Below are 26288 nucleotides of genomic sequence, written 5' to 3' on the forward strand. Positions count from 1 at the left end.
TCACTTCCTACGTAAGATAAATATACGAATGTGGACTTCGATGTAGGTGTCGTGTTAACTGCAAAGCCGTTATAGCTTCTGCTACACGCTGGCAGCTAAATGATACTAGAGGCGCCTCAGTTGTTACTATAACTCATAAATATGGAGCAGCACTGTCACCTACGCATCGAGCGTGTCACTATAACAGTGACTCAAAATCCCTCTGATGCTTTGTTAGCGAATATTACCACTGGATGTCACCAGTGCTCCATAGATCTACTGAACAGGAGCAACGCAGACTAAATTTAGACAAAGGGAACATGAGCTGTGGTTAAGGGGGAGGGGGGAGTCGCCGAATTCAGACAAATGCAATACACAAAGCTTACCAAAATCAAAAATCAATTAGACTTAAATATATGAGTAGATAATGAACTTAAATGTAAGTGAATTCAGAGGCATGTTGTGTGTCCTCAGATTTTTTCATGCTGAAGATTCGCAAATAACATCATAGCTTTTACAAAGTCACATGGAGAGCACAGTCTGTTTAGCCAAGTTCAATTTCTGGAGTGTGGAGGTATTTTCTGATCCATACAAGTCCTATTACTCACACCCACTTTGTTCAGACTGCTGAACCCAGCAGAGTGGCAGTCAGGCAGCCTTCTCCACAGAGGACCGGTCTTGCAGTGATCAGCAAATACACACACCGCACTAATCCCACCGCCATGCAGCCTGTCCACGGTCAGTTTGCCTTTTCTTTTGCAGGCACCACGGCCTCAAAGAAAAAACTGTAGAGAGTTTGTCGCACTGAAAGCACTACACACAGGTTTGCTGTAAGCAGGCACATTCATTCTCATTCGGCCTGCGCTTTCTTTTAGATGCTTTTGAATGTCCCAAAATGTAGGCTGTTTATGTGGTCAATATTTCCTCATAGGTGAACATTTTGGCTTAGTGTGGCACTTTTTTCCTTTGTGGCATCAGTGTAGAATAAGAAGGAATGACAGCAGGTTGAATTGAAGCAGATCAATGGGGCCCCTGGACATTTTTCAGAGGAAGTGATCAGATGGGACCATCTGAAAACCAAAAGCCCTGACTGAATATTAGGAATTCATGCTGTCGAAGTATTTAGACTAGTTGAAAACAATGTCAAAATGGGGAGTTAAGAAATTGCATACTAATATACTTTTACGGTAAATGTAAATACATGTCTGATGTACGACTACAACAGGTGAAGTTAACATTTTGAATTCCACAACAAGCCTGTTGTAATGTGTTATTTGGAGCAATCTATACTTGTTAGGCAACTTATTGTCAAAAAGGCTGATTGTCAAGAGAAAAATATGGACCTTTAATTTTAAGGAGTACATTGATAGTAAGGAACTAATTATTTACTGGGAATAAGCCTACCCAAGTTTAGGGGAGATTTGTGGGTACCCCTAGAACCCGTTTTCACTCAGACATTGTGAGGTGACACTTCACGGGGCCCCTTAGTCTAATTTTGAAGCGCTATTTAGCTACTGTCACCCTAGCTTAAAAAGTATGCGCACCAAAGTCTCTTAAAAGCAGTAACACCGGGTTCACATTGGGTGTAGAAGAGTTGTAATGCGCGCAGATTTTCCATGGAGTGCTGCCTGCTTCCTATTGGCGCCCATGTTGGGGCTATTCACACAGCAACACTAGCTTGCTGAGCAGAGCACAGAGATGCACTCCTGGTGTGAATCAGCCCCCCAGGAGGACCGCTAAAGCCCAGTGGTCACTTGCAGTATAGCAGCAAAAAGAAAAAATCCATTGTGGCCCAAAAAGCATTTTCTCCTTTGACCACTGTCAAAGACACAACAGTAAAACTGTTAACAGGAAAGCAAGCGACTATTCACCTTGACCCGCAAACAAGGCAGATCATGACTATTTCTGTTCTGAATTTTTAAGCCAAGGTGCCGAAAGATTAAATCATTGAACGCCCATTCAAGCCAGTGGAGCACTGATCTGGAAGTGAGTTCCTCAGGTGAAATTTCTCAATTTAAGTCAATGGGAAAAAGTCTTTCTGGGCGCCATGGGATCACATGATGTACCCAGCTGGTGTAATTCCACCTATGGCCACTATGTAAAATTTGCTTTTAAGTGTAGCTCTGTTTCTAGGGGCTTAGCAGATACCCTTTGGGCCCTATAATGTGGAAGATCTGTGTACTTTCATAACGTGGAAGTAGTGCGTTATTTCCTGTAAAGCACTGCTGAGTAGCTCTCATAGAAATTGGTGCTACAACTAATGCTGCGCAGGTTTGTTAATACACCCATGATGCCACTGAAGGAAAATGTGAACATTTTCGTTACAAAGGCGTGGCTATTTGAGCTTTAAAGATAACCTTTAAAGCCTTGTGTTGTTGCAAATTAAATACATTAAATAACAAAAGAATAAATCTGTGTATAAGTAATATAAATAAATAAATACTATAACAATCACAATGTGAGAGACTAACATTTTGGGACACCAGAAAGAGTTAAGTTTTTTGGCCTGCAGAACACTTCATTGTTATTCAGCTTCTGTCGTGTGTGTTTCGGGATTTCAACAGATGTGAATCCATATGAGAGTCCCAGGTTCATCCCTCTCATTTGACAAAAAGTGGGCGTTTTCCTGAAGACCAATCAAAACACTGTTTGCTTTATGCGTTTAGAAAAACAACGCCATGGCGGCCAATCCGGAACCACTGTAACACTCGCGTTTGAACTGTGTGTGTAATAACACGAGGAGTAGCTACAAACTGATTCATCCAACTGTGTTCAACAGAAAACTTAGGCGTAGATGTTCTCTTTGTAAGACAGTGTAAACATTTAATCTTTTTAATATCGTGAAACTTTTCATTCACGTCGTGCTTCTTAATCAAAAGAGTAACTTGGGCTAACATGACAAAAATCCTGTTAGCTAGCAGCGTTGTTAAATCCCTGAGGCAAGGATGTGTGGTTGGCAGAAGAGTAGGAAACACGTCGGCATGGCTGAGACTGCAAACTACCAAACTTTTTAGTGTCAAGGTAGGAAACAATGTGTGAGTGGAAACTGTTGTTGTCAGCTGGTAAATGCACCAAACAAACTTGTTCAAGAACTCCTCGGAAGTGCTCCCAAAAGGAGCGCCAACGCTGCAGTTTGCCTCTGGAGCTCATGCCGAATCCTATTGAAAGATCTATTAACGCTGCGATTCCTTGTTTGTACACACATTTTCAAACAAATAAGAAGTAGTTGTAGCACTTTTTAAAAACAGCAAGAGCTAGTCCCATATTCGGCATACACCCAGCACAACAAAAAGTTTTTATTTGAACAAAATTCAAGATAGTTTACCAATTGCCGTTAAAACGCTCTTCCATTAGAAATGCAGCATGGTGGACGGAATGTAGCAGAGTGAAACAGTTGAAAAAGTTGGAACAGTGTCAAAATTAAGTTTGTCCGGTTAAAAAATTGTGCGCCGAATTGACGGTAGTCTACATGTGATTCAATAAAACATAGTGAGTTACTTGTCTGAGGTATGTGTTTACGCTATTAAGAAAAACTGCGGCAAATTGCCTGATTTTGAATGCAGTTTGGAAGGTGACAGACGAATGCAATTGATTGCCTTTTGAAATCATAAAATTGTGAAAAAGAATTCTGCACTGTTGAGTTTTTATATAGACCTTACTTTCACAGAATTTGCAACTGCTTTACTGCTGTGCATCATGCTTGTTAATCTGCAGGGAGAATTGCATCATATATGAGGTGTGCCATGACTGCAAAATCTGAGTCAGTCAGTCAGTCAGTCCACAGACATTGAACAAATTTGTCAGTATCAGCATTAACAGCACAATTCCCATTGTCCTGCAGTTTCACCATCAAGTCCCCAAATCCTCACTGGCTGCTATCACTCCTAAACTCAAAAAGTCTACAACACATCTGTTTCAAACTTTTGCCTTTGGTCTTTCCAAACTCCCTTCATATAAAGGGAATGCATAATTCTTGGGTGAGTTTTATCCTGCCGTGTACCTGCGCTCTTTTAACTCCCAGGCCCAGACAGCCCACCTGGTCTTGGAGGATGGCACAAGGATGAAAGGATTTTCCTTTGGGCATGATGCCTCTGTGGCTGGGGAACTCGTCTTCAATACTGGCCTGGTGGGGTAAGAAGGAGACATGCTGACATATGTCAAACTAAGACAAATCCTGCTCTTTAACAAGTCAGGTTTTAGGAAACCAAATACTAAAATATCAGCCTCAGTTTGAACCTGACAACCATGGAGTAAAGTGTATTCATTTTGTTGTAAATAGTTAAAAAGAGTTGAAGATGTGCTGCGTCACCTCATCACTTCACATTTCCCTGCTTTAGATATCCGGAGGCCCTGACTGACCCCAGTTATAGAGGTCAGATCCTGACCCTGACCTACCCTATTGTGGGAAACTACGGGGTACCCAACAGCCAGGAGCTGGACGAGCTGGGCCTGAGAAAACATGTTGAGTCAGATCGCATTCAGGTAGGAAACTCAGTGGTGGTTTGGGGGTGTCAGGCTTTGTGGAGACCTCAGGGCTGCAATGTATTTATTTCAAACTCCTTCTTTGATCCTGCCAGTCAATCAGTGCTTCATGTTAGCTCAAGAACCTCAAGAATTGGGATAAATGTTATTTTTACAGACATTTGTGATCCCCAGAGGATGAAATCCCACTGACTTTTGTCATCATCTTGAATGATGTGTAAAGCCATCAAGGCGTAGAATGTGTCACTGATTTACCGCACTTCTGTCATATCATATAAAATGAATGCCTAAAGTTCTTCTATTTTACTACTTCTTTATATTTCTGATTTTTGCTGAGGTCTTTGCTAAATATGGCAATGTGTTTCACTCAGTAGAATTCCAATTTAACAAATCATCAGCTATGAAAATGTGTAAACGGCGTCGTGGAGACAGATGAGCGGCGCATTATCTGGGAAACATCACGTTTATTCACTTAACATGGAGCTAAAATTAATACCAAACGGTTTTTAATATTTGCTGAATGTGTTCCTGTCAGTGTTTGAGTCACAAGAAGTCATAAATCATCTTTTAGAAGATGTAGATGTTTACCGTGAGCTTATTCAGGCTCAGTTTTATTTGACATAGCAAGGCAAGCTGATTGCTATCACGCTTGGATAAAAATACAGCCAATACTTTGAGACGGCCGTCAGAGATGGCAGAGGTTTGATCACATTATCCTGTCTGAGGTGGTACAGGTGGCGTGCTCCACATGTCTTATTTCATATTTGCTCTTGGAAAGAGGATTGGCCTACTGGTACCAGTGGAAGGTGCTGGTTCTGGTTCGGTGCAGGAAGTAGCATCCATCATTTCTGGAAGGTTTCATGGGGGCTAGGAATCAGGTGGATAGCTCACAGTGTTGCTAAGTGGATCCTCACAGTGCTACCAGCATGGCTGCAGACTCTCGGTCTTGTTATGATCAACTAAATTTTTAAATTATTTTCTTGGCAAAAATGCAAAAAAATGGTTTTAGGATTTAAGTTATCATTATTTAATAGGGATGGATATATTCCACAGATGTGGGCTTGCATACTTTAGCAGATGCACTCATGGGTTTGTTTGGTGTCTGCATACAATGTGGCTCATGGGCATGCAGATGCAGAGTATAAATTTGATTTTAGTCTTCTAGGATAGTGAACTGAATATCTCTGGGTTTTGGTCAACAAGATCTGATCTGATTTGCGTTTTTGAACTGCTTTCTGACATCTTATAATCTACACAATGAATCAAATAAGAAAAAATCTAATGGAAATCATTTTTGATGCAGTCCTACAAATAATAACAGCAGGACAGCATTACTGTATCTATTTTAATAAACTTTTTTTGTGGTATTCACATTTTGTGGTGCAAGAAAAAATATTTCTCTGTGTTCATTCTCCCATGATGGGGATACTCTGACACACTGTGATGCCCATATACATTTTAGATTTTTGTGGAAACCCTTGACACCATACACATATCAGGGACTAGAGCTGCATTGGCAAAACTCAAAGCTTAGTTCTGTATTTATCTATGCAGTCAGTGGTTCGGTAATTATCTTTAATAAAAATAATGTTGTCATATTTGCACATGCTGCACTGCCCCAGCTCCTCCTGAAGCCGTGAGTGAAAGAATTTGTGCTTGACTGAGCGAGCGCATGGGCGGGGGTGGGGGCCAACTCAGCATGTGCACTAGCAGTGGTTACTACTGAATTAGAGACCCGTCAGCTCTGATTGGATGTTTTTATTTAGGCATGGTGGTTTGTTGCATATGCCATGGATGATGGAAGTTAGCTTCGCCCTAGTCCCCTTATTAAAAAGCTTATGGAATTTTTGCCTTGGATTTTGGATTACTGCAGAAAATAAGCTCTGTGGCAAACAAATGTTTATGGTACTTACACATTTTGTTCAGCAAGATAATCTTCACAAACACACGTCTCTTTTAGGATTTTTGAGGCCTAAATGCAATCACCAGAGGTAAAAAGCTAATGTTAGGCTTATTTTATGTCATAGAACAAAAAGTGAGTGTTTCAGCAAAGATGACTAAAAGTAATTTTCATAAAAGTCACCCAATTGACTGGTGTACTTGGTGGCTTTATGTTTGAACTTTTTTTAAGGTTGGTGTTGTGCTTCTGTGTTTTTAGGTATCCGGTCTCCTTGTTCAAGACTACAGTCACGAGTACAGCCACTGGAACTCTGTCAAGTCTTTGGGACAATGGCTACAAGAAGAGAAGGTTTGGATTCAAATGACCAAGTATCAGAATAGGACTCTGCTGCTGGTGAATTTATGAAGTTTGTTTTTCTTCTTCAAAGGTTCCTGCATTGTTTGGGATAGACACCAGGATGTTGACCAAGATAATCAGAGATAGGGTAATGTAAATACAAAGGTCGACATCTTTTACAAATGGATTGGTTGATCACTCAGTTATTTTGCTTATAATTTTTCATCAGGGCACAGCTTTGGGGAAGATTGAATTTGATGGGCAGCCCATTGAGATATCTGACCCCAACCAGAAAAACCTGGTAGCTGAGGTCTCAACCAAGGTAACCACCACTAACTTACATATTTAACAGTTGTTCTTCTTATTGCACCAGATGGACCTGGTACAAGAAACAAACTCTGATCATATTTTTTTCAGTCTACAAATTGGTGTTGATTAGCTCTAACCTCTATTTTCTGTGTCCCCACACCCACAAGGAAACCCAAGTTTTTGGAAAAGGAAACCCAATAAAAGTGGTGGCGGTTGATTGCGGTATTAAACATAACATCATTCGCCTGCTGGTTAAGGTGAGAAAAAAATAACATCCCTGTTTTTGGATGTGCATCCTCATTAGTACATACACATAGATACATTTACGATGTTGCCCCGAATGACCTTTTCTGCACAAATATAGAAAAGAGGTCAACACGTGTCACATGTTTTTAGCAACCCGACCTCAAATATATGAGATGCTAATGTAAGGTCTAACAAGCTGTAAGAGATAGTGGGCACCTCTTATGTCTATGCTCCGTTTAATAGTTTGTTGATATTAATGGTGTTGATATTGGTTTGTAATTGGTTGGAATAGTAAGTTGGGAGAAAGCAGCCTGCAGACTTTTAATGCAGTAGTCTGCTTTTTCTGTTTTCCCCCTTCATATATTTGCCTTTTATTGGTCTGTTGATGAGTGTTTCGCCGTCTGAACATTCTCATTTGTCAAATAATATGAAATATTAATAATGGCTAAATAGCTCAATGGCCATCATTTTGGTAATGTCATGGTAATTCTTTTTCTGGCTGAAGATAGAGTTTGTAGGACAAAATTAGGCTTTTGCTTTAATTTTATCATAAGCAGACACTGATCAGCCACAACAATAAATCCACTGACAAATCAAATGAATAACATTAATTATCTTGTTATAATTCAATGTTGTGGTGCGAAATCTTGGGTCCTGGCATTTATGGACTGAATGGTGTAGATACCAAAAATATTATTTAAGGCTGGCATGATATCAAATTTTCACTGCACTGTTATCATGTCCAAAAGAGTTGAGGATAACATTATTATCACTTTATCATTATATTTATAGAAAATTTGAAAAAAGAAAAGCTGTCAGTAAAATTCATCCTTAGTTTTGTTCATTGAGCTTTGTCTTATTTCGGCAAATTAATACTGTTATTAAAATATGAATGTAGGGAGGTTAAGAGAGAGTCTGTAACCATTACTGTAAAAAAGAGCAATTACACTTAGTGGATAGTGAAAAGGCAACCAGATGGCTTTAGGGAAGTGAGAAAGACAGAAGAGAAAGAAACGGGAATGACAATGTGATCTTATATGTATTATTAACATGGTATCAATGTCGATACCAGTATACATCATTTATCATTGATGGAGAACTTAAGTCATTGGTGACATATGTTGCATTTAGTCAGTGTATATGGATTTTTGCTAGGTAAAGCATGGGTCACTTCTGTCACTGTCAGAGCATTCATGAAGACATGGCTTATTTGGTGTAATTTACAATAACGACATACAGTATGTAACCCGTATGTTTATGTAATGGAAGGTTGAACTCTGAATTGGTTAAGTTACTTTAGGTTGCTTCATATAACCATGACCATTAGGCAAAAAAAACACAAGTTCGCAAAGTTTCTCTATATGTTCTCTATGTGCAGAGAGGTGCAGAGGTCCACCTCGTACCGTGGGATCAGGACTTACTGAGTCTCGACTACGACGGCCTCTTCATCAGCAATGGACCAGGAGATCCTTCTCTGGCCAAGACCCTGATCCACAATGTCCGCAAGGTAGACCATGAGGCTGTTTTAATGTTTTGATTTTTTTTTTTTTTTGCAACATTTCAGATTTAACCACAAGGAGTAGTATTTATTTGCAGTCCTGCATGTTGTTTTAGCCTTCTTTGCTACAAAACCTAGCTAGAATATTCTTACCATAAGAAAGGTTTTTACACTAGAGAGTTATATTATTTTAAGGACCTTGTTTACTCTTAGTAATTTTTTAAAAAAGAAGTATGCAGCTATCTTAGATTTTACTTTTTTTAAATGACAAAAATATATTTATGTCATATGTCTATTTTTGCCAGTCCAATCAAAAAAGAGATCATTTTAAGTGATTATAATAAGGACCAAAATATATATATATAATGACTTAGAATCTCAAAATAATAACAAACTTTCTCAAGATAATGACTTACTCACCTCAACATAATAAGAACCAACACTAAATCTGTATTTTATTTTATGATTCTCATTAAATGTCTTAGCAGGTTCTTTCTTGTTATCACATTGGTGGAAATGAGTTTCCATATTACAGTGAGCCACAGTGTAACTTAATAAAAATTTTTGTGTGTGTTTTGTCCTCTGTAGGTGCTCGAGAGTGATCGTCCCCAGCCAGTGTTTGGTATCTGCATGGGCAACCAGATCACTGCTCTCGCTGCAGGAGCTCAGTCATATAAGCTACCAATGGGCAACAGGTGAACTCTTAATTAGCTAAGCATAATTAAAGCACAGTATGCATCCTCTTTAAGAATCCTCATAGAAATTTAGATGTGCCCCGCTAACTTTTCTTGTACACAAAGAAAAGGTATTTTTGCATTTAGTGTTTACTTACCAAAACGCATGGTGTATATCCATAAGTGCATTTCCTTTCTCATAAAACATTTGCAAATGCAAATACTTTAAATTCAGCATTGTTTACAACCATGTTTAATAGCTTGCAGACTTTTCCTACTCTGCCTTTGTGGGGAAATTGCAGCATTTCTTGTTGTTAGCATAACCAGTATGTCAGTGGAGTAAAGCTGCATCCACATGCATGTGCAAGAGATAAACAAGAATAAATTACAGTGTTTTCTGCATGTCTGTGGATCCCCAGAGGCCAGAACCAGCCGGTGCTGAATGTGATGACGGGCCAGGCTTTCATTACAGCGCAAAACCACGGCTACGGCATAGACAGCGAGTCCCTGCCCCCTGGGTGGAGCCCTCTTTTCATCAACGCCAACGATGGCACCAATGAGGTTGATTTTTCTCTGTGAAAGCCTTTTTCCATATTCTATATTTCTGTTCTATATGTATTTTGGATAAAAATCACCAGTGTCAGTCTGGTGTTTACAGACCTTCGTTTATCAAGTAACATCTTACAACAACAGACTCACCTGTTTTTTGAATTGCTAACAAATGAAATGCAGAATACTGTTGGCTTGATCTGGGTTTTCTGGTCTGCATATTTTCCAGGGCATCATGCACAACACTAAGCCAGTTTTCACGGCCCAGTTCCACCCGGAGGCTAAAGGCGGTCCCACTGACACAGAGGTAATTAAAGTCTGTGATAGTGCTGCATACAGTACCTGAATGCTACACTAAAGGTAGGTAGTAAAGGTATCTTTACAGGATGCTACTTAGGTAAAAGTTGAAGTCTTCTGTTGAAGCAGGACTTCTGTAAATGTCCAAAGCAGCAATGAGGTTGTCATTTCTTAACATGTATATTGTATGTAAACCAGAAAAAGTGGTGAAGAAGTAATAAGCAGTTACTACATCAGTGGCAGCAAAAAGGTTATAATCATATTTGGTGCCTGATGTTTGACTGCAGCAGGGCCACAGGTGTCTTGTCTCTTTCCCTTCAATAAAGCGTTGATGATTTTCTCCTTCAAATCTTGTCTCCCACATGACAGGCAAGGTCTAAACTTCAAGTCCTGGTCAAAGTATGTTGTAACCTCTGTCATATTAAGGCAGAATAATAAGACCCGTCCTCTCTACCAAAACATGTAGCTGACAGCTCTGCAGGAGAATTCTTGCTTTCCTCCTGGGTTTGACTTTTGGGGGCATCACAAACATTTTGCACTGTGCCCATGACAAGTATTTCATGTTTTTCACTGTCATGTAAGTGCAGTGTTATTAATGCATTTCTCTCAAAGCAAATCCCCTTTTTACCTTGTCTGTAGCCCAAAAATGGTGACAGTCTGCCTTTCAACAGTCCCAGTAAGTCGCAAATGCCGCTGCTGACACATTTCCACTTGTTACTGTCTTGTAACTGATGCTAGTGATGAGTTTACATACTGTAGATACTACAGTATACTTACAGCTCTGCTTATATTGTCAGCTTCAGGAACTTGGTGTTGTAAAATCTTAGTAGTCTGTAATGAATCTTTAATTTCCATAAAATTAAACCTTGCCTTTAAATATGCTCTTTAAAAATGTCTGTTTTATATGCACCTTGTGGCCAGTCTCAGTGTATCTGAGTATAGAGTTAAAAAGTAAATATGTTTTAAATCGTAACTATTCAAGCAATGTACAAATAAAGAAAATGTTTTTATGCTTCCATGCAAGCATCAGCTGTGGCCAGAGGCATTATCTTTTCAGACTGTCTGTCCATCTCATTCTTGTGATTGCGATATCTCAAGATGCCTTGGGGGAATTTCTTCAAATTTGGCAAAAACGTCCACTTGGACTAAATGATAAACTGATTAGATTTTGGGGGTGAAAGGTCACTGTAACCTCACAACACATGCTTTGGCTGTAACTCAATTCATGCGCTAATTATGGCAAAATTTCACACAAATGTCTAGTATAATAAAATGGTGAGGTTATGACATGTTATATCTAAAAAGTCAAAGGTCAACTTATCATAATGTTCTGCAACATTCTTTCCATATTTTTGGAACAGAAGAGGAGACATTTGGTCAGATACTGGATTGATGACCCTCGTCTCTGGTGCCTACCTTGAAATTGTACTAATTGCATAGATCTTCTGTGCTGTCGGGTCGAAGATGTGTGTTAAGCATAGTTGTTTTAGAATTTGTAGGGTTTTTTTGTTACAAACACATCTGTTTTCAAAGCATTAGCTGCTATCATGGCTACATGTATGTCTGGGCAGACAGGTAAGTAAACTGTGATTGCAGCTTGACTGGTTTGCGGAGTAATGTACCTGCAAGGTGATATTCTAGTTTACTTTGTTCCTTTATACTTCAAACGATGATATTTATTAAATGTCAGTGTATTCCTCTTGGTGCTTTTTCTCTACATGTAAACGCAGACTCATTCTTTGTAGGAAAAAATATTTTTTAAAGTTTCCTAATGGTTTTTGCTCGTCCGCGTACAAGTAAACAAAGATAACCGTAGGAATTAAAAGGCTTAGGGAAATCTATTCCACACCCAAACCTTGTACCCTCAGGCAGAGCTTGGTCTTTATAAACCACTGAGGTGTTTTAGCTGCATGAAGTGGTGGAAAATGTTTGTTCAATACCACTGGGGGGGGGGGGAAAAACTGAAACTACTCATTAACACACTCAAAGTGTGCTTATCTTATTATTTTCTTTGTGTCTACAGTTCCTCTTTGATGCCTTCATTTCCCTGATCAAGAAAGGAAAAGATGCCAATATATTTTCAGTCATGCCAAAGAAACCAGATGCTCCTCCCAGAACCAAGGTATAGTACGCCAACAGGTCCAGCAGGTTTAGGTATGGCTTTATGAATAGCAGTGTTATTTCAAGTGTGTTCAGGACCTGCTTTCAGGACCTGCTTTCTGAGGATTTAAAGGTTGTCAGAGATTTTATTAAGGTCATTGTACAACAAAATACCAAGATGCTGTATTTCATAAGTTGAACTAAAGGAGGGAGTAATTCACTTATTTTACATTGGAGTTTTTTTTGGTTTTTTGTTGTCTTTTTCTGTTTGGCACTGTTTTTGTTTTGTGATTTTAGTGCTTATCCATTTGTGTATGATTTTCTGATGTTTATGTTTGATACTATATATATATATATATATATAGACAGTTTGAAATGAATATAAAAAAAAACATAAGTAGGGAGAGACCTCAGTGATGGAGCAGCAGTTAGGAGTATGAAAGAAGCTGTGGCTGAAAATTATAAGAAGCATCCAAGAAAAGTTTCTGGACTGGATGCTTTAGATAAAAAAGAAACGTGGAATTCAGAGGAAGGATTAAAATAAAAAAATAAAAAACTTGAAGAGAGCACTCTTGGGGGTGTGGCAGATGTGGAGAACTCACCTGGCATGTGTTGCAAGCACACCTAGACAGTATTTGTGAGTTATTGTCACTGCCAGAAGAGGGAGACAAAGGTTCCATCCTCCATCTCTTAATGTAATTACATTTTATTTCACATGGAGTTTCATGCAGCTCGGTTGCTGTTAGTCGCTGTATTATATGCTGTCAATTACTGTGTATTATGTGTGTGTGTTTGTGTAAATGCAGGTGTCAAAGGTGCTCGTACTGGGTTCTGGTGGTCTTTCTATCGGTCAGGCTGGAGAGTTTGACTACTCTGGATCTCAGGCCGTCAAAGCCATGAAGGTGAGCGATAACATGTGGCTGAAAAGTTCGAAAAAATGTTCCAAATTTACAAAACAATTTACTGCCTTTTGAATATTGTTTTCTAAAGTCCACAGTGACAGCTGTTAGAGAAAATAACTCATTTTAAAGATGTAACAACTTTTTTTAAAAGATTTATGTGTGTGGAAAATGAATGAGGTTGTTTTCATTGTCTTTTCATAAAATTTATTGACGATTAAGAATTGAAGAATATATTTCTTTTATAATTTAGAACTGACAGTTTTGAAAACCTCTTTAATATATAACCTATTTATAACCTTTCACACACAAACAAATATGAATAATTTGTATACTGCATGGTACCAATTTTAGTTCTTTTGGAATTAATAGTCCATGTTCACAGATGACATTTTAACATGTTGCTTTCGGAAAAACACAACAAATTTTGTTTCAGAGTTTGATATTGAGCATATTGTCTTCCTGTCACTTGGACACAGAACAGAGCCACCACAATAGGAATATTTCACCCCTCAAGTTATATTTTTTTACCAGTCACTCACCCTGTGTTATGTTGAATTTGAGAAGAAAACTCTTGCATAACTCAGCTGTGAACAGAAAGAAATTCTAGAAGAATGGGAGTAAAAAGGGGGCCGCGTTTAACAACAGCAAAACTATTCAAAAGCATCGGTTTACAAACTCTCACACAACTCGCGCAGTATAATCCAAGTTTCATCAATCGAGCTGTATGCTTACCACCTACCAAACACAAAGATTTTGGCTAAAAAATTACCATTTAAGACACTTGAGCATGCAAAAAGCGTGGATACATGAAGAGCTCCAATTCACCATAATTTTGTCAGTTTTTGGATTCTTTGTTCACTGTGGAGGCATGCAAAAAAGTTTTCTTCATGAATATGGGATGAGTAATTGATATATAAATGATCATGTAGGAAAATGAAGTATTCCTCTTTTAATGTTTTAAGTAACTGTCTCTCCCTCCAGAAAATCTACAATACCATGGTCCTTCGTTACTGTTGGATTTATTTGTCGTAATTGCACTCCGGTCAGCATTACTGTTATCAAATCCACCGTTGAGCTCCTTTAAATATCTGACTATGTACACAATAAACACACACTTGCATCACACATAAACTGTTAATCAGCATGGCCATAAAAAATATGCTGCTGTCTTGGCCAAGTCTCCCTTGAAAAAGAGATTGTGTAGTGTTAAAATAAAAACATTTTTCTAGTGTACTGTTATTGCAAAAACAAATCATTATTCTTGAAAATAAATCACATACATTTTATGCGTGAATAAACATCAAATAATGACATGAATTATAATATGGCAGTTTAAGTAGCATCCTTTCTTTCTCTACTCTGACGAGTCAAAATGTCTGCTGTTAAAAAGGTCTTTTGTCAAAAGTTATATTTTAACCTACAGAAATAAATGGCGGCCAGAAAAAAAACAAAGTAGCAAATTAAAATGAAAGGCTCAGATATAGTAAATGTTACAATGAAGACTTATCATCATACCCCGGTTTTCTTTATATAAACAAGTTATTAATAATTATGTTGTTGTAGGAGGAAAACCTGAAGACCGTGCTCATGAACCCAAACATAGCCTCGGTTCAGACCAATGAAGTGGGCACAAAGCAAGCCGACTCAGTCTACTTCCTGCCTGTCACACCACAATTTGTAACTGAAGTCATCAAGGCTGAGCGTCCAGATGGCATCTTGCTCTCCATGGGTGGACAGACTGCACTCAACTGTGGTGAGTTGTGTGCACCCATTTACACTGATGTGTAGGATCACTGATTTTTTGGAGATCAAGCTGGGGAAAAACAGTGACTGTGTGTGAGGGACAGAGGTTAAATTCTGTTGATATGTACACCAAAGAAATATGAAACTCATATTACTGTCAAACTCTAATAAAAGCATATTTTTTTGATTGCCTGTTTGTTTTTACCACGCATCTGTGTGGCTTGGTGTCTCTTGTGGTGTTCAGGAGTTGAGTTATTTCAGCGTGGTGTCCTGGAGCAATATGGTGTGAAGGTCCTAGGAACCCCGGTAGAGTCCATAATGGCCACAGAGGACAGACAGCTTTTTGCTGACAAACTGATGGAGATCAATGAGAAGATTGCACCCAGCTTCGCTGTGGTGTCGGTGAGGATTAAAAAAAAAATTCTTTCTGTAAACTTTGTCAGACAAATGCATAGCCATTCTGCAAAAGTATGCAGCAGGGGAAATGCAGTTTAATATTTGTGTCATCTTTCAGGTATCTGATGCCTTGGAAGCGGCAGAGCAGATCGGGTACCCAGTGATGTTACGATCGGCCTATGCCCTTGGAGGTCTAGGATCTGGTCTGTGTGCCAACAAAGAAAAGCTGGAGGAAACTGCCCACAAGGTCAGCAGGAATGATGTGGGGATGGTGGAGGCATCTGGGTACTATTTAAATCATTATTCTGTGTAGTCTCTTTTCTTTACATTTTGATCATGCAGATCAAATCAGCAACAGAGGCACTTTTGCACAGGCTTTTACAGAAACTTTTTTTTAGTTTCATCCCATGTTTACAGCATTAACCTGCACAAAGATAAAAGCTTTGAAATTGTTTAGATATGTTTCTTTGGTGCTCTGCCAAGAGAGGAATAGTTTGCTGTTGCTTAGCAACATTCCTTTGTGCTCGTCCGGTATCCAGCACTATGTCTGACAGCTGAATTGGTTATAATCTGTGATCACAGCCTGCAAAATGAACAGTCAGTGCCAGACTGTTTTAGACTGGTGTGTCCTTTTTTATGTCATGCTGTAGGTTCTGCTGCTTTCCTTGTCTTGTATTTAAAAGTATTGATATTTTGTTTCATTTGGAAGTTTCAATGGCAAATTTTTTTTTTCTTTTTGTTTTTTTTCCCACCAGTTATCCTTGGTGACTGTTCCACTGCTCTGTATCAAGTATAGAGCAAAGATATACTTCACACATTATCAAAAGAGCTTATTTATTTATTCCCGCTGTATGTGCACTAGTGGAAACTGTTATTAGTACATGTCCTTGTTAACACATGACAACATTTTCATTCCAGGCATTTCAGTCCTCAACAATTTAAAAAGATCAGTGTTGTTTTTACCTTTCATAATTTCATTTGCACACCTTTACCTGGTGCTATTGTTGCAACAATAACGAGGTCACTCTCCATTTCCCTCACAGTAGTAAGTACCAACAACACAGGGCAAAAGCGTGAATTTATTCATTCATTTAGTTTACAATTGAGACGTGAAATAGCGCCAGGCTGCCAGCTTGACTGGATTGCCAGTCAGCCTTCATATTCCCAGGAGATTTCATACCCGGTGGCAAACAGAATTGCATTGTGAAAGTGAGGCTTTTAGGGAACCAATCTAAACGCAGATGGTGTCATTCTATATCCATTACATTGTGCAATCAACATTTACTTCACAATGGTATGTTAAAGCAAAAAACTTGTCTATTGCCAGATAAAGTTTACTTTTAACAATAAAAAAACCCAAAAAAGCACATTTATTGTAGTTTATCTGAGAAGTAGCTTTCTGACTGTGTTTTTTGAAGTTTTTAATGTTACAACAGTCAGACACTGGAAAACAACCTGTACAAAGTCCATATATGAATAGGCACAATAACACACTCTCCACAACAACAGTCATGTCATTTGATGCAATCTATTTTAGGGATGAAAAAAAACAATATCATACACTATGTAACTATGAGGTTTTAAGTTTTAGTTTTTCAATAAGACTGTAAGAGCCGTTTGTTTAACTTTATGATTTATGATGATTTACTGAGAATGTAATTCATGATGTGGGTGTACACCAAGTCTTATTATATGTGCAAAAGTTATCGGTCTCTGTGTATACAGCCATCTGTTTGACTGTGCTTATATGCAAAAATGTTCCCTTCCTTTGATGGCTGTTGGGTTTACATTAAAATTCATGGAGGTGGGGGCGGCCTCTAGCTTAGCTGCTAGAGTGTGCGCCCCATATGCTGAGGCCTTTGCAGCAGCCCGGGTTCGATTCCAGACTGTGGCCCTTTGCTGCATGTCATTGCCCCTCTCTTTCCCACATTTATTGTTAATCTACAACTGTCCTAATAATAAAGAGAAAATCCCCCAAAAAATAATCTTCAAAAAAAAAAAAAAAAATTGAGGTGTTATGCCACATACAGTGGAAAGGAAATTAAGCACAAAAAATACCTGTCAGACAATGTTTTTATTATGTTAAACCTTAAGAAAAAATACTTTATCAGTGCATATTAACTTACATTTAATTCCTAATTATTTCTACTGCATGATCAGTAGCCAAAATATATCACCCAGTCTGTTTTTAATGTTATTTTATGTGTAAAAGCAACAACAGTCTCTTATTTGTGTAGTGTTTTTGAGCACATATAGACAAATGCTAAAGATCAGTCAGTGTGGGGGATGCAAGTGTTAACATACTATTACTACCACTATAATAACCTCTACTGATTGTAGTATTTACATTGCAGAGGCTTTGTATTGAATTATATTATGCAGGTCTTCATGTTCTTGTGTGAAGGCTAATGGAGGCACACAGCAGCTGAACTGATGATACTTTGTGCATATTATTCTACAGGCTCTGGCTATGAGCAGTCAAATCCTGGTGGAGAAGTCTCTGCTGGGCTGGAAGGAGGTGGAATATGAGGTGGTGAGAGACGTGGCTGATAACTGCGTCACCGTCTGCAACATGGAGAACTTTGACCCACTGGGCATTCACACAGGTAGTAAAGCATACAGTACATCCTCACTTGTTCGTCTTCAGGCTGTCGTGCTCTGTTTTGGGATATTGCATCCTGTTGTCACTTTTGTTTTGTTGTGATTGATTTAGTTCTGTTTGCCTTTTTATATACTGTTGTTCTAAAAACAAGAGTACATCCTCTCTCCGTCTCTGTCTCTCGGGAGGCTGCTTCAGGGTGAGCAGGGTTTTTTTTTTGCTCTCTTTAGTGTGAGCAGGCTGTTTATGTTGACCAAATTTTACTGTGAACCTGGCAGGTCATATTGATGTTTTTGACAGCTGTACCATTTCTTTGTCTTGTTTCTGTAGATCAGGAAAAAGCGTCAAGAATTAACACTTGAGTTTCCACTCAAACCTTTGGGTTTAGTCCAGTTCTCATAGCCAATATCCAGAGCTCGTACAGACTGGGGCTGGAACGATATGAGATTTTTACTATACAAATATCAAGGCCAAAAGAGTTCATGAAAATGATAAAATTGTGGAAAATCTGTGAAAAATTTCAAAAACAAAACAAAATGCTATTAGTCATATTTATCTTCAACTGTGTTTATTGGGTGTTTTTTTTTTAAAAAAATGTTATTGTGTATTTAACAAATTTATTACACTTAAAATTCAAATGTAGGGAGGGAAGAGAGAGAGTCAGAAAAAAAATCTTACAAAAGAGCAATTGATGGGGGAGAAAGAAAAAGCAAGAACACAAAGGAACTAAAATTACTTATTAGGAGATGCTGGATTATTTGCACAGTGTTTTCATACGTGTATTATTCAAGATCTTCATATTGAAAACTGTGTGCAGAAAATCCTGGCTAAGAATTGTGCTCTGAATGTCATATACAGCTCCTTTCAGAAAGGGAAACAAAACAAGCGTTTATAACAAACTTCACCTGGTAAATCCAAATCTATGTAAGAAACAGGCTTTTGTTGTTTTATGCGAAATTTAAGATCAGTAACCAAAAACACAAGTTTTGGGATTGTTCATACAATTTAAAACCTTTAAATCCATTATCTTCCTCTCCTTCTTCTTCAGGTGACTCCATTGTGGTGGCACCGAGTCAGACCTTGTCCAATGAGGAGTACCACATGCTCCGTGAGACAGCCATCAAAGTCGTTCGTCACCTTGGCATTATAGGCGAATGCAACATCCAGTATGCCTTACACCCAATGTCCCTCGAGTACTGCATCATTGAGGTCAACGCCCGGCTCTCCAGAAGCTCTGCTCTGGCATCCAAAGCCACTGGGTGAGAGATTACATGTGTATAGACACAAGGTGCACACAGTGGTAATACAACATGTTAGAAACTTCAAAAAGAAATCGATAGACAATATGCATTATTTAGGATGATGTGTCTCAGTGGTCTTTCCCATAGAGAGTAGTTATTAGATCAGTTTAGCTCAGCCATGAGGGATTCTGAATTAAAAAAAAAGACTTGACTTGCAACCAAATTGTATCAGGTTGGCTGTTAGACTTGTACAAACTGTGGTTTTACTGCAGTGGTTCAAAACCGGAAGCAAATCTTTCCTGTGGAGGGAGAATTTGTTAGTGTTTAAAATGAATATTCTACCCATTATCTATCTCTCTTGAGTATCAAATCAGTCATCATCTGTGGACTTTGAATTGTAAAAAGGTTTGCAGTTATTTGTGGAGAAAGTGATATAGATAACCCTAAATTAAGGTGTTTACAATTAAATTCAGTAGCATTAAGTTTTCATTCTGCAGCATTATTCACTGCTCTATATCAAAGAGATGCTGATCCTATTTTCCTCACAGCTGCTTGCTGAGAAGGTTGTCTTTTGTATCATATCAAGTATTCTCGTATCCTCAGAGTGCTATCAATTTTGTACACAGTATTATATCACAGGGTATAAATAAGTTGAATTTGACTGCAGATAATGGATTTGTACAATTGCTAAACATCTGTAAGATATTGGAGCTTTTCAGTAGGACAAAGTACATTCAATACAACATCACAGTTTTGATAAAGATCAATACTGTGTGATCATGCTTATACTGCACATTTGGTGCAAAAACTTCATCCACTAGCTGATTTTGTTTTCCCTGTCCCTTTGTCCATGTCTCCCAGGTATCCCTTGGCTTTTGTTGCCGCTAAGCTGGCTTTGGGTATACCCCTACCTGAGATCAAGAACGCTGTATCGGAGAAGACCACCGCCTGCTTTGAGCCTAGTCTTGACTACATCGTCACCAAGATCCCCCGCTGGGACCTGGACCGCTTTCAGGGAATGTCCCACGAAATAGGCAGCGCCATGAAGAGTGTTGGAGAGGTGGGAGTGGATCCAAGGATAAACACTCACTCATTCACTCAGCATCTCACTCACTCATCCACTGGCTTATTCCCTGTACTCACACATACATATCATCCTGTCATGTATTTCCCTCTTCTGGATTCAGGTGATGGCAGTTGGCCGGACCTTTGAGGAGAGTGTGCAGAAGGCCCTGAGGATGTGTCATCCATCAGTGGATGGCTTCGTGCCCCGTCTGCCACTCAAGAAAGCCTGGGCTGACACCCAGGACCTGCAGCAGGAGCTGGCTGTGCCCTCCATCACCCGCATCTTCTCCCTCGCAAAGGTACACCACTCTTTCATAACGTTAATAATGAATGACACTGACTACAGCTTTCTCATTAAAATCACATTTTGAAATGTTACAGCAAAGTTATTATGAAAAAAAACATGAAATGCAGAGCAAAATGTGAAATTTTTATTAGTTTAAATAGTTGCACAGGTGTTATAATGCACATACAGTCTAAACTGTTTGATTATCTAACTGAGTGGGCTTTTCAAACATGTGGGGGAGGAAGAATCCAAATCTCAGAATATAAAAGGTATTTTTACAGTGTCTGTTTTAGATTGCTCACACAGTACTGTCAGCCTTTCCTGTTTCCTCATAGAATCAGATGAAGGTGAAACAGCACTTTGATAAGTGCATCTAGACACAGGGTCAGGCTCCATCATCCAACACAGAGATGTTGAATGAACTTTCTCAAGGTCAAAAACATCTACAGGTGCTGCACTTTAACAAACTTTTATCACCAGCCGAAAGAAAAGCAGAATGAGGTCCAATCAATGTCAAAACCTCCAAATGCGTATACTTGGTGACTATGGAGTGAGATCATTAACATGACGACTGCATTGGGGATTAACGATTCACATCTTATCTCAGAGCAATCAGACAGCTGTAATGTCTACCTGTTATTCTCAGCTAACCTCTTTTTTGCCCACCAGTTTAATTTTAAACCTCTATGTCTTTGGTCCAGACCAAAGACTGAATAATACAGATGGGCTACATGACAGATCCCCAAAAGTGAAGTCCAAATATCTCAATTGTCACCTGGTGGTTGCCTGCATTAAAGGTCATAAACCTCACCCTCTCCGCATTAGCACATGGTACATGGACCGAATAAAAAACTCGAAGTATGGTTCAGATACATTTTTAGGGATGGTTTAGGGTCATTTTATGTAGGTCTTATCACCCTAAAGGATATTCAAGTTTTTGTTAAGTTTGGTTTCAATTTGTTTTTTGATGTCATTAAAAGGGGTTTGGCATCATGATTGACAGCTGTGTGTGTGCTCGCAATCAGTGGCATTGCTTGTGATCGGTTAGACATGTTTATGGGTGGGAACCCTGTACTGCAGAAATCTTTACCGTGTAGAATCTTGCTCCAAATGACGTCACCAGCGCAACATGGCAGTGGAAGCATCCAGGATATTTTGCCTTCAGTTTTGTAAAGCTAAATAGGTGGAGACGTGATGTACATGTTTATATACAGTATTTTGTCTGATCATTTCAGTGTGGCTAATAGATTATGGCTAAACTCAAAATCACAATTATTTCGTTCAATAGCGACATCACAACTATGTGAGTTAATTACTGGTTTACTTTGAAAGCATCATGAAATTATTGAACTTCTATGAAAAAGCTGGTCTTTTAAACAGTGGATTTTTTTCTGAACATTAAATTTAATTTAATCATTAAAAAAGGAGGTGGGGTTTATAACCCAAGACAAAACAAGCCCATCATTGCAAAGTGGCACAAGGCACAATAATCGTTTTATCTCAATTATCTTGTTTTCTTAGTCTTTGGAAGCCAAAATCGTAATGGAAAGTAGGTTTGGTTAATCGCCCAGCCACGACATTTGAGACAATGTTTTATTGTTATGGTGGGGAAAGCCTAAAAATAAAGGCAGCCAAAGTGACAAGACACACCTACCCAACTAAACAGATCTTTATACATAAGCTATGGTAAGTATCAAAGACAGAATAAACAGAAGGAAAATAATGATAATAATACAAATTTACATGTAGTAATGAGTACATGTAATTATTTGATATGTCATTGGTATTTTTTATCTTCAGGTTTTGCAGCTCAGGGACTATCAACACTCAAAAACACCGAAACATTGGCAAGATTCTTCAACATTTGGTGTTTTCCAGCATGTATTATATCTGTATGCATCTGGATTTTCCTCTGAAATCTCATTCAGCTCTAAAACTCTCCACTGAAAGTTACAGTAATAATCACTTGCAGCTTGATTGGAAGCTCCTTATTTACAGGGCAAGGTAGATTTCACTGCAGATTTTACACACTGCTGAGTAAAATCCTTTCACCCTAACCTGGAGTGATTCCTCTGGTCAGCCATCTCATATAAAAAGGATAAAATATATTTACAAGCTGTTGTCAGGGCAGAACCTCTGTCATATTATAGGTTAATGCCACAGACTGGCTTGATATCAAATATTTCATAAAAGGCCAATATTGGCAAAGTAATATATTTTGCAATAGATTTTACTCAAAGATGACCTTGAAAAATTAATGGAAAAGAACATATTATTTACTGTGGCCGTTCTGAGTGAGCGTTCCCATCCAGTGACTATTCAGTTCACTGAAAGATTTGTAACATGATTTTAATCATGAGCAATTTATTAAAGAATCTGTTGAAACTTTGTGAAACCTATTGAATTTTCCCATCAGGGGCATGAGTGATGAACTTGATGATAAATAATAAATGTAATGCCTGATTCCATTTCATGTCTTTACCTTTAAGGCCCTCCACAGTGGTATGAGTGTTGATCAGATCCACCAGCTGACGGCCATAGACAAGTGGTTCCTCCACAAACTCAACAGGATAACACAGCTGGAGCAGCACCTGGCAAACTACAAGAGGTACGTTTTTGTTGCTTTTATGTTTCTGTAATGTGCCAGTTGATTCATGTCTGTTGAACAGAAGAATCCAAGTGATAAAATTCATTTTTTAGCCTGTGGTTTAATTGTATTTATACACTTATGTGTGTTTGCATAGCACCTTCCTCTGTGTCCTTATGTGAGTGAATGCAGTGTGCAAGTAGCGCTGTGACATCCTCAACAACTAGAGTAAAAGTTTCACTTACTATATAGTATCAGTCTGACTTTCTTCTTTGATGGGTAAAAATATCTAGTCAAGTGGAGCTATCTCCTCCAAAATACAGTATATCCATTAGTTGCCGTCTATTGCACCGTAGGCAGATTGAGAAATTATTATAATTTTATGGAATATATTGCAATTCATTTCCTAGAGTTCCCAAACTGGCTCAGTCCCTGTCAGTCTCACTTCTTTCACATCTTTACCATATACATTTATCTTGTGGTTGTCCAGCCCATTTTTTTCTGCCTTAGACTTAGTTAGCTTGCATTAGGGCTAGCTAAAATGGCCTAAACAATACTGCAATATTTAGAGGCTGTATCGCAATATACAATATATTTCAATGTTTGTAAGATCTCTGCTAAATTACTGTATGTAAGTATAAAAATACTTTAAATAGTTCTGTAATAATAAAGTTAAATACAGCACTGTTATGAAAGTGTTCAAAACAAGTACTAATACAAGTTCAATAAAGTACTGATATAATAAGGTTTAATAAAATACTGTTATGATAAAGATGAATAAAGGGCTGTCATAATGAAGTTGACTAATGTACCGATACAATACATTTAAATAAAGTACAGATCAAATAAAGTTAAATAAATACTATTATAATAAAGTAAAAAAAAAAAAATACTGTTGTAATAAATATAAATCAGTACTGATATGAGTTAAATAAAATAGTTATTTTAAAGTCAAACAAAGTACTAATAAAGTCAAACAAAGCACCGTTATAAGGAAATAAGGTTCTTCTTGAGCTGGAAACGTTTTATGTTTTTGCTGTAAGCATAAAGCTTCCAGTCAACAGATAGCTGTAGTTAGCAGAATGTAAAACCATTACAGCAGCGCCGTTAAAGGAATTATTCACTGTGAGTGGGAAACAAACTAACAGCTCTTCAGTCCATATTTTATTAATCTATGCATCCTATGTGGAACAAACTGCGACACATCGATTATGATCATTGTCTCACCCACCTGTTGTTTGCAGGTTAGTGTTGGCCCTCTGCTATAGATGAATTTGTGAAAACTTGCAGATAAATTATCTTTTTATTTTGAATTTTTAAATTCATTTTATTATTCCGGATTTCAGAAAAAAACTTGTGTCCCACGGTGGTAAAATAGACAAAACACAAACATTTTTCGCACAGTATGATATGTCACAGCTGGATCCTGACTAACTAATGAAGCACACAACAATCCACTTAATGGGTATTTGTATTATTTGGAAGTTATGCCCTTTTTAATATCTAGCTCTTTTTAGAAACTACTGAATAATCTCTATTAGTAAAATGTTGGTCCTCAAAAATGAGATGGATCCCAGTCTCTTCACGTCCTTTCTTTCTCTCCTGTGGTTCGCCTCCTCTCGCTCTTTTTCTCTGCCCTCGGGCTCTTACCTGGAGAGCCTCTGTGAATTTTCATGGCTCAGCCACAGGTTACCTGCTGCTCCCTTCCAACTCTGCTGTTTAATAATTAATGGCCGGCCGTCTGGTGGGCGCCCACTGCAACACGCTGACACATGGAAGGCAGTTGTAGTCTCCACTGCCTCTGGAGCAGGGGACACTGCGACGGGCACACAACAATAGGCTGCTGCCAGACTGATGGAGCGTAGAGCTGAGTACAGGTGGGCTTCAGGCTCCACTGCGCAGCAGACTCATTGTTTGTGTGCATAAGAGTGTTGGATCTTCCATTTCTGTACTTAGGAATGGAGAATATTCATTGATAGAGATTCAAAAAAATTCTTCAAAGTGAAGATGTTTTATTTTTTTTCATTTGCACAAGTCACATGCACTGTTAGGATTTCTTTGTAGAGTAAAGAGTAGGAGTCAATAGTTATCAGTTCTTTGAAATAAGATGTTTACACTGACAATGAATATATTCATTTCATCATCTCTGCCAGGCTAAGTCTCAGAGGATCATGCATTTGTATGTGTGTGTGAGTGAGTGAGTGTGTGTGTATCTGCCTGTCTGCAACTAAACTCAAACTACTGGACCTATCAGCCGAATATTTTGTGTGAACATTAATAATTATATGGTCAAAGATCTCCTTGTGGTTTGGGTGATTAATAATTAATGAAAAACGTGTTTTATTGACTATCTTATACCATCATTGACTGCTGACGCCTTACTCCTCTTAACTGACTGGTAGTAGCCAAAGTTTTTCCGGAAAAGCTTTTAGCTTAGCTAAAAATGACAACCCTTAGGGCTCATTTATACTTAACATTAGATACGGAGCCTTCTGTCCGTACTTATTTTTGACTGTATTTGTTCATACAAAATGGAGCAGTACCACTGGATATGGTGGAGGCAGTATAGCGTAGTTTAAACGAGATACTAGCGTTGGAAATAAAGAAGAAATTTAAGTAATGGTGTAATGGAACTTATTGGTAATAAGTGGTTAAAAGAATTCTCAGTCCACAAGTGAGGAGTATGTTTGTAGTGGCCTCCAAGATCACCACCGTCAAACACTGTCTCAGTTATAAGCTCTATTATAATGACCTCCTACTCTGTTGCCTCTTTTGTTGTTGCGTGAAAGTTTTGACTCTGCCTTCTCAGGCCTTTTTTTGGATGTATCTGTGCCAACATAAAAGACACATTGCAGTATGAGGCCAGTGTTGTTTTCGCCGTTTGTAACTGACGCATTTATTTGCTTACGTAAAGGGAGTATAAATTAGCTTTTACCGCTGTGGGACACATTTTGTCTTTCATCATGGCTCAAAAACTGACATTCATAGAAAAGTCTGAAAAAGAAATCTGCAGATTTCCATATCTGATATACGCAGTATTGTCCACTAAAGTTAGGCACATTGCAGGATGAGATGTTTTTATTATCTTTGCTGTAAGGC

General features: G+C 38.4%; 1 protein-coding gene across 1 annotated transcript in view; it reads left to right on the forward strand.

Moving 5' to 3' along the window:
* The first annotated feature begins 2750 nt into the window (after window positions 1–2750).
* Window positions 2751–26288, forward strand: part of cps1 (carbamoyl-phosphate synthase 1, mitochondrial) — a 63448-nt gene continuing 39910 nt past the window's right edge. Inside the window, exons 1-21 of the mRNA XM_042495093.1 lie at window positions 2751–3000; window positions 4001–4110; window positions 4317–4461; window positions 6620–6709; window positions 6789–6845; window positions 6927–7019; window positions 7174–7263; window positions 8631–8759; window positions 9339–9445; window positions 9844–9985; window positions 10203–10280; window positions 12294–12392; window positions 13177–13272; window positions 14836–15025; window positions 15260–15417; window positions 15530–15658; window positions 17873–18017; window positions 19059–19269; window positions 20113–20311; window positions 20439–20615; window positions 23092–23210. Coding sequence (XP_042351027.1) covers window positions 2875–3000; window positions 4001–4110; window positions 4317–4461; window positions 6620–6709; window positions 6789–6845; window positions 6927–7019; window positions 7174–7263; window positions 8631–8759; window positions 9339–9445; window positions 9844–9985; window positions 10203–10280; window positions 12294–12392; window positions 13177–13272; window positions 14836–15025; window positions 15260–15417; window positions 15530–15658; window positions 17873–18017; window positions 19059–19269; window positions 20113–20311; window positions 20439–20615; window positions 23092–23210 — 2690 coding nt within the window. The 5' untranslated portion in view covers window positions 2751–2874. The remainder of the gene's footprint in view (window positions 3001–4000; window positions 4111–4316; window positions 4462–6619; window positions 6710–6788; window positions 6846–6926; window positions 7020–7173; window positions 7264–8630; window positions 8760–9338; window positions 9446–9843; window positions 9986–10202; window positions 10281–12293; window positions 12393–13176; window positions 13273–14835; window positions 15026–15259; window positions 15418–15529; window positions 15659–17872; window positions 18018–19058; window positions 19270–20112; window positions 20312–20438; window positions 20616–23091; window positions 23211–26288) is intronic.

Source organism: Plectropomus leopardus, chromosome 10, assembly GCF_008729295.1.
Source record: "Plectropomus leopardus isolate mb chromosome 10, YSFRI_Pleo_2.0, whole genome shotgun sequence".
Taxonomy (NCBI): Eukaryota; Metazoa; Chordata; class Actinopteri; order Perciformes; family Serranidae; genus Plectropomus; species Plectropomus leopardus.